Raw genomic sequence first — 9,698 nt, 5'->3', positions numbered from 1 at the left:
ATATAGCTGGAGTAACACCGTTGGTATATTAGGTTTTAATTCTATGTACATGTGCTAAAAGTACAATTTCTAACAAAATCTGCCTTTTCGGTTTACTACTTAAATGTTAAAGTTGCACAAAGGAGTACATAACGTATTACAAATTAGGTGAACCAATTATTCTGCGTAGTGTAATGTTGACAGAAATCCACGTAATAGGAAGTGGCATTCGTCTTCTTATCCATAGTTATCTTTGTTGAATCATTCGTAGAAAATATTGATGCCATCGAAAATCTTCGGTAAGTTCTGGATGAAATGCCGTTGCGAGAACATTTCCCTGACGACAACCCACAATAACTGCTTCAGGTTTGTCTTCAGTTGACACGCAGGCCAGGATCTTAACACTGGGGTCTGTTGTCCTGCTTATAGCTGGAGCTCGTATGAATACACCACGAACTGGTTCGTTTCCGGTTTGCATTGAAAGTAGTTCCGGGTCGGTGATGTTGAGATCTCCCTCGAAGCTGTTGACTTGTCTACCGAAGTAATTACGTTCTACCACCACGTCGAGGGCCTCCAACTGAATATAGATAGTATGAAATTTAATATTCCACAGTATGATATAACATAGCATGAGGGTAAAGAAAATATTACTACACTGCAGAGGACTTGGTTCTTGGTCCACTGGAAATGCTAAATTTTAAGATTAGGAATATCAGAAACGTATTCAACTTTCCGTTATTTTGTTTTGTTTCGCTAGTATGCTGGGGACTTCGTGGCCAGTGATAATTTGAAATAGGGAATAAGCATCGCTCATGTTTCCAGTCTTCATAACAAAGTCAGTGTAAGTCTATCATGGTTTCTACAACAGATGCTTATGTATGAATATAAGTTTGGTTAAGTGAGTGAGTGAGTGAGTTTTCGTTTTACGCCTCTTTTACCATTATTCCAGCAATATCACGGCGGGGGACGCCAGAAAATGGGCCTCACACATTGTACCCATGTGGGGAATCGAACCCGGGGTGACGCGCGAACGCTTTGCCACTAGGCTACCACACCGCCCCAGTTTGGTTCAGAAACTTATTCTGTTCAAATGCAGGAAATAATAAAATAGACCCCGCTCGTCTTTAGTAATGAAATAGACCCCGTCCCTGTTTACTTTAGTAATAAAATAGACCTCGTCCCTCTTTAGCTTTTGTAACAAAATAGACACCGTCCCTCTTTACCCTGCTCCGCCCTACTATAGTAATTTAATAGACCCTGTACCTCCTTACTGTGGTAATCAAACAGATCATGGACTCCCTTACTATGCTAATAAAATAGACCCCGTCCCTCTTTACTAAAGTAATAAAATAGGCTCTTCCCCGTCTTACTACAGTAATAAAATAGACCCCTCCCCGCCTTACCTGGACCTATGGGATACGCATATACTTGTCAAATGCTAGGATCTCTCTATCGTCGTTGTTTAAAGATAAACTGTTCATATTGAAAAGGACACTAGAAGATTATGCGTTCCCCCATGCTCACCGAATATTGACCTCCTTTCTTTTGATTCTCTGTGACCTTTGACAAAAGGATCATCCCTGCGCATGTTCCCCAAGTCACGTGATCTTTGCCGTTGACCCAGTTCTTCAGGGGCTCCTCCATATCATTTCTTCTCAAAAATAGACTTATGGCTGTGCTTTCACCGCCAGGAATTATCAACCCAGCCATGTCTGATGTAATGTGTGACACATTCCGGACCCCGATGACGTCGACTGTGACGTCATCTGACAGTTCCTTAGCAGCAGCAAGAAGGGATATTTTATGCTCCAGGAATGCTCCTTGAACCTCAAGGATTCCAACTTTCAATGTTCTCTTTTTACTCTGCATTTTCAAAAGATTTGAAACTGATGTGGTTATCTGTAAGAGAAGATGAGAAACTAAAAGAAATCACAAATGAAAAAATAGATTTGAAAAAAAATATCAAATGAGTGTTAACAATGCTAACTTTAGGTCCAAACACAACAAATAAAATAAAATACAAATAAATCAACACTGAGCAACCATTTCTTGTTTTATCATATTAAACACCATTAAACACAGATGTGTAGTTTCTTTTGCCCTTCAGTTTAAACAATACCTTATCTGTAGCATAATGTGCTTAATCTACACAGTATTTATCTGATGAATGTATCGTAGTACAAGCACACTCTATCCTAATACACTATACCAAACTTGGAGGTATTCAGTAAATAAATAAATAAATAAATAAATGGGATGGATGGATGAATGAATCTGAATAATTTCTACAGAGACAGGCCCCCCTAAGTAATTGAAGGAATTACAGCAAATTTGAAGGAATTGCATCTCAAATGTAAACAAACGCAGTCCACTCGCGAAACAATTGCAGCGATATCGGTAGTTTAGCGGTAATAACAGAAACACATCGGCCCTATCGGAAGCAATGTCGGTAATACTGGAAACACGATCGGCCATCTTCGGAGATTTTTCGGTCGCGAGCGGAAACTCACGCAGCAAAACATGGCGTCGTTGGAAGAAACACCCGTCTCGGTGAGATTTGTTTTTAGTTCCTACTATTACATTTTCATACTTATCCATCTTTGACCACCCGTGTTGAATGCGTTTAGGTATGAGGTGTTGTCGGGGCAATAGCTTATGTTTTTAGGAAAAGATTGTCACTGCAGAAGAGTGTCACAAGTCATGCCCCTGGAGATTGTTTACATCTGAACATCGAAGTCGTGCCGATGATTAAGAACATCATGAACGTGCGCCATGAAGAAGTTTATGAGCCATAATTTTTCTTGCTACGAAGTGCAATTGACAAATTTAAACACATTTTACAAAAAAATGATGTTATATCTGGCGCACGTTCGTAATCATCGGCACGACTTCGATGTTCAGATGTAAACAAACTACAGGGGCATGACTTGTGACACTCTCCTAGAGTGACTATCTTTTCCTAAAAACATAAGCTTTTGCCCCGACAACACCTCATACCTAAACGCATTCAACACGGGTGGTCAAAGATGGATAAGTATAAAAATGTAATAGTAGAAACTAAAAACAAATCTCACCGAGACGGGCGCTTCTTCCAACGACGCCATGTTTTGCTGCGTGAGTTTCCGCTCGCGACCGAAAAATCTCCGAAGATGGCCGATCGTGTTTCCAGTATTACCGACATTGCTTCCGATAGGGCCGATGTATTTCTGTTATTACCGCTAAATTACCGATATCGCTGCAATTGTTTCGCGAGTGGACTGCGTTTGTTTACATTTGAGATGCAATTCCTTCAAATTTGCTGTAATTCCTTCAATTACTTAGGGGGGCCTGAGAGAGACAAAGAGAAACGAACGAACGAGTGAACAAACAATTCTTAAACTACTAATAAGGCCTCAGAAGGATAATGCATCATAAAAGGCGACTATGCTTGTCGTAAGAGGCGACTAACGGGATCGGGTGGTCAGGCTCGCTGACTTGGTTGACACATGTCATCGGTTCCCAATTGAACAGCTCGGTGCTCCTGCTGTTGATCACTGGATTGTCTGGTCCAGACTCGATCATTTACAGGCCGCCGCCTTATGGTTGGAAAATGCTGAGAGCAGCGTAAAACTGAACTCACTCACTCATCTGTGATCGTCAGCTCTAACTGGTGGTATCGGTCATCGGTTCCCAATTGTGCAGATCGATGCTCATGCTGTTGATCACTGAATTGTCCGGTCCAGAGTCGATTATTTACAGACTGCCGCCATATAGCTGGACTATTGCTGAGAGCGGCGTAAAACTATACTCACTCACTCTTTCTTCCAACGTAGTGAAAAAAGAATATAGCTGCTTGTCAAATCTTCACTTACCCTGGAGAACTATTGATCTCAAACTGAAATTATATACTACAGGGTAGTCTTTACCACGTTACAATTATCTTCTAATTAACTTATGACTGAGAAAAGAGTGAGTGAGTTTAGTTTTACGCCACACTCAGCAATTTTTCAGCGGGGGCGGTCTTTAAATAATCGAGTTTGGACTAGACAATCCAGTGATCAACAGCATGAGGTTCGATCTGTGCAACTGGGAACCGTGTCAACAAAGTCAGCGAGTCTGACCGCCCGATCCCGTTAGTGGCCTCTTGCGACAAGCATTGTCGCCCTTTATGGTTTTACAACTCTGAAAAATCAGAAATTCGACGGATCTGCACGCGACCGAGGACATGTGCCGTCAGGTGCTGGGGTTATAGGTATCCCTGGTCTTAATGGTCTAAATTGTGTTTACCAGCCGGTTTAACACATGAACCGATATAAACACACACACACACACACAGACACACACAGAGAGACAGACAGACACAGACACAGACACACAGAGACACACACACACCAAAAAATAGTCTTTAACTGTAGGGTAAAGGCACATTTTATGGATTGACAGCTTCTATATTGCACTCCATTTTTTCACTTCATCATGCCAGTGTCTAGATTCCACTTTAAGAATATATAATGTAGGGGGCACATTACAATGCTAACCTACATTTATCTACTTTTATGTACAGACAGGGCTGAAGAATACTTTAATGTACATGTAGTTCAAACGCGTGTATCTGCATCAAACTCACTGTATGACTACAGGCCCCGTGTTAGTCTGTCGTGCAGACCCTCAAGCACATATATCCAAGAAAGCCCAGAGAAAATGCCTCAAATCTAGATTTCCTGAAAATGAATAAAGTGTCAGGGCTCCATTCCATTATATTGTTTTCTTCACTTTGAACTTCTTTCAGTAAAATATGTTCATTTCAGAGACTTGTTGTTAGTCTAGCCCCGTGTCTCCATGTGAACGAATTTTCACTCTCATAACGCGGACCTTCCACAATGCTGATAAAATAGCACACTAATTACATGGGCAATGTTGGTCACCCCTAATTAATGAATGGCCTGGTCCATATTTTCTCAAATATGCAGAACAAGGCACTATGTGGACATCCTTGTCTGACACTGGTGGAACAATCAAAATGACGGATAGCATTTCTTGAAAGGAGATAAAGTAATGTATTTCGGATAGCCACGTCGAGCGTTTTCTTGAAATCCACGAAAACAGAGTAGAATCTGCGTCTCTTTCATGTACTATGCTTTTGAACAATAGATTGAAGAATGAGTATGTTGTCAACTGTAGAAAGATGTTGATCTGTGTGTTGGAGTAATGTCAGTCCTATTCCACCCCTTCAGTAAGTGAATCGGTGTGGAGGTTTAACCAATATTTAAGTGTATTAACTCACATAGAAGACGACTCGCACTTTGCTCGGTTCACAATTCCCCCTGCAGAGTTGAACGCTTCATAAAAGTCTTAATGAGTTCGCAGTGTTAGTTATACAGTGGTACAGGTTTGCTCGTCAGACTGAACCCCAGGTTCTGTTCCCCACACAGGTACAATGTATATTCCCCACACAGGTACAATGTGTATTCCCCACATAGGTACAATGTGTACCCCATACAGGTACAATGTGTGAAACCCATTTATTGTGTCCCCCCGTCGCGATATTACAAAATGTGGCTTTAACTAAACTCACTCACTCTCATATCGAACAGCCGCGTCGTGACATAACGTTAACTATCACCCCCGCACTCGCGCTATTCAATGATCTATTTACATATATTCTCAAGGTTATATATTGTTATTCACCGTTATTCACACACTGGATGTAACTCCCTAAATACAGAAGAAAATATAAACAAAGGCTTTCAAACAAACGTTTCATAATTACGTGACATTTGTCCTAAAACAGAATCCAATTCCGAATGTATTCATGATACCAGATACTACTGTGCTTTGTTCCCTTCCATTTCAGACCTACTGTCCTTATTCTGTTAAGTACAATGAATACCTTCGCGGTTGATCGTGTTGCAAACCTTTATCGAAATTGATAAGATAGATACTCTTATGAAACTGTATAAAGGATGCTTATACAACGATGAGCTCTTCGTTTATGTAACAGGCTCAACGTTTATGCAACGAGACTGGGGATTATGAAAATACATGTTTATGTCAAAGAGTGTTGTGAACACATAAGAAGTTGACTTGATGACGTAAGGTTCATGAAAAGACTGCGACATGTATTACATCAAAATGTGTTTAGAAAATATCGATAAGATATGTAGTCTTATGAAACGGTATGAAGGATAAAAAAACAGAAAAATATTTTATGGATAACAAGTGTGACGTTTCAAGCTTGACAATGATACAAGAAACTGTATCGAAACGCGGTACTCACGAAATACAGTAAGTAAGTGAGTGAGTTTAGTTTTACGGTGCACTGAGCAATATTCCCGCTATATGGCGGCAGTCTGTAAATAGTCGAGTCTGGACCAGACAATCCAGTGATCAATCACGGAATAAAGAAGTTGTTATCTATAAAATATTGTTCTATATTGTACGTCTGAACTTGCCACAAGTTATATAATGGATACTTATACAACAAACCGCTCTCCTCTTACACGACAAATACTGCGTTTGTGCAACACTAATGTGGATAATTTTGTGAAAATACATGTTTATGTCAAAAAGAGCGGTGAACACACAAGAAGTTGACCTTAGGACTGAGACACTGTCATATTAAAAATGTGTTCAGAACATATTCATAAGAATAATGGCTACTCTTGTGAAACTGCAGACAGGAGGCGTATACAACGATCCGCGCCACTTATATAACAGCTGTACTATTTATGCAGCAATGATGGGAATTATTTTGTGAAAATAAATGTTTATGTCAAAGAGAGCTGTAAACACACTCAGACGCACACACACTCACTGACTCACTCACTCACTCACACACACACACACACATCAAGTATACTAAAGAACGTATATTATATTTTCATTATATGAAAATATGTTCAGAGTGTACGGCTTGCGGACACATGTGTGTGTGTATCAGCTTGAAACGCAGTGTATACCAGAAATAATTGTCCTACAAGAGCAAATGGGTCGCCCAAACAAGGACTTGTCGGGGCGGGGTTTTAAGGAGTGAAATTAACTTTGCAAAACCTAAACAACAAATGTTAACACTACCTATGTTAAACGTCAATTAGACATCACAGGATTAGAATCAAAACATGTTTGCGACATACTGTAAATCTTGGCATGTTTGCGACAAACTGTAAAACCTGGCATGTTTACGACAAACTGTAAAACCTGGCATGTTTACGACAAACTGTAAATCTTGGCATGTTTACGACAAACTGTAAATCTTGGCATGTTTGCGACAAACTGTAAATCTTGGCATGTTTACGACAAACTGTAAATCTTGGCATGTTTGCGACAAACTGTAAATCTTGGCATGTTTACAACAAACTGTAAATCTTGGCATGTTTGCGACAAACTGTAAAACCTGGCATGTTTGCGACAAACTGTAAAACCTGGCATGTTTACGACAAACTGTAAAACCTGGCATGTTTACGACAAACTGTAAATCTTGGCATGTTTACGACAAACTGTAAAACCTGGCATGTTTATGACAAACTGTAAATCTTGGCATGTTTACGACAAACTGTAAAACATGGCATGTTTGCGACAAACTGTAAAACCTGGCATGTTTATGACAAACTGTAAATCTTGGCATGTTTACGACAAACTGTAAAACATGGCATGTTTGCGACAAACTGTAAAACCTGGCATGTTTACGACAAACTGTAAATCTTGGCATGTTTGCGACAAACTGTAAAACCTGGCATGTTTACGACAAACTGTAAAACCTGGCATGTTTACGACAAACTGTAAAACCTGGCATGTTTACGACAAACTGTAAAACCTGGCATGTTTACGACAAGGTAAACCATAACCATTGCGTTTTATCTAAAAAAAGTAAACATATAATTGAAAACTTACGTTATAGTGGAAAAAATGCAGGGCAGCTACAAGAACGTCACGTGACAACATCCGTACTTTCCAAACTTGTCAGTCTTCTCATATTTGCAAGCCAGTACATCGCATTGGTCATAATATCTAGCTGCTTCGGTTCACATGTCACTAGTTTCTAAATCACGGACACAAAAGACAGGTGTGATGAACCGTTGCGACTATTTTGTGGACTAATAGTTCGTTTGAGACACTAAGGGCCGTGAGAATGAAAGAAATGCTACTTACAGTAGACGCCGTCTGAGACCAATACGCGTATAATGAAATTACAGCTATAACGAGCTGAGTCTCGGCCGCTTGCAGCAAGATTTGGTCTCAATTCGTATAACGAACTATTGTTAAAACGAACTAAAGTTAGTGGTTCACTTGAGTTTGTTATAACCGGAATTGCTTACGATGTTGAAGTAAGACGCATGTATCATATCTCGTTTATTACCAAATTTTCATCCTATTTAACTATTAAGTTTCTTCCTACAAAATGATCGTTGGGGTCGCATAGTGGTCAAGGCATTCGCTCTTCACGACGAAGTTTTGGGTTCGATTCCCCAGATGGCTACAATGTGCATTGCATATTTCTGGAATCGTGAAGGTCTTGGGTAGAATAGGCCTTCAGCAACCCATGCTTGCCATGAAAGGTGACTGCTTATCGCAAGAAGCCACTAACGGGATCGGACGGTCAGACTCGCTGACCTGGCTGACGCAACTGCGCAGATCGATGTCCATGCTGTTGATCTCTGGATTTTCTGGTTCAGACTCGAATATCTACAGACCGCTGCCATATAGCTGGAATATTGCTGAGTGTGTCGTAAAACTAAACTCACTCACTCACATGTACACTCACTCATCAATTTCTGGTGTGATATTGCTGGAATGTTGCTAAAAGCGGCGTAAAACCCAATTCACTCACTCACTCTCCCCGCAATACCTACAAATGCACTTGTAGGTATCAGATCAGACCCGTGAAGGTCCCGGGGTAGAATAGGTCTTCAGCAACCCAGGGTTGCCATAAAAGGCGACTATGCTTGTCGTAAGAGGCGACTAACGGGATCGGGTGGTCAGGCTCGCTGACTTGGTTGACACATGTCATCGGTTCCCAATTGTGCAGATCGATGTTGATATTGTTGGTCACTGGTCCAACCTCGTCTGGTCCAGACTCGATTACTTACACACCGCCGCCATATAGCTGGAATATTGCTGAGTGCGGCGTAAAACCAAACTCACTCACTCACCCCAGGTAACAGATCAAAACAAACTGTGTGACGGCGGGAGAGACCAGAAATTGGCTTCACAGATTGTGCTCATATGTGGAATCGAACCAAGGTTTTCAGCATGACGATGCGTCAACCAGTAGGCTACCCCGCAGCCAAATTTCTTACAGCTCATGTATGCAAGAAAGTAAAGTAAAGTGATTATACATTGGTTAAAAAATAACTACTTACAGCACCGGACACTCTTACGCAGTAGTAGTAAATCTGTCGTCTAAATGGAGAGTCCTACGTTTCTTACGAAATAATTCTGACCTTTCTCACAATGACCCGACCTACATACAACGCACTGACAATGCGAAAACACCGATATAGTCCTATCTGTGCCAAGACTTACCTTATCTTGTCAAAACTTCCACTAAATGATAAAACACCACAGATTTGTTTTCGGGAAGTGTGATCTCAACACTGTTGAGTACAGAGTATTGACATTCTTAATCAGCGCCTAATAAAAAGGGCAGTTTTATAGAATATTCCGCGGGTTGACAATAGAGGCCGATAAGCTGACGCAAGAGGTCACGTGATCGACTCCAATAAATACGGACCCAGAATAGT

The 9,698-nt window shown here is 40.7% G+C and overlaps 1 protein-coding gene across 1 annotated transcript; it reads right to left on the bottom strand.

The window, feature by feature from the left end:
* Window positions 1–20: 20 nt before the first annotated feature.
* On the bottom strand, window positions 21–9,357 carry LOC137262292 (pyridoxal 5'-phosphate synthase subunit PdxT-like). Its single transcript, XM_067800107.1, has 3 exons — window positions 9,318–9,357; window positions 1,504–1,878; window positions 21–556 (listed from the first exon to the last, which is right to left on the bottom strand). The coding sequence occupies exons 2-3, from the start codon at window positions 1,846–1,848 to the stop codon at window positions 227–229; spliced, it is 675 nt and encodes a 224-aa protein (XP_067656208.1). The 5' UTR covers window positions 1,849–1,878; window positions 9,318–9,357; the 3' UTR covers window positions 21–226.
* Between the last annotated feature and the right edge of the window lie 341 nt (window positions 9,358–9,698).

This window comes from Haliotis asinina, chromosome 14, assembly GCF_037392515.1.
Source record: "Haliotis asinina isolate JCU_RB_2024 chromosome 14, JCU_Hal_asi_v2, whole genome shotgun sequence".
Classification (NCBI taxonomy): Eukaryota; Metazoa; Mollusca; class Gastropoda; order Lepetellida; family Haliotidae; genus Haliotis; species Haliotis asinina.
Note: the sequence above shows the minus strand (reverse complement) of the source record. Positions and strands in the feature narration are given on the sequence as shown.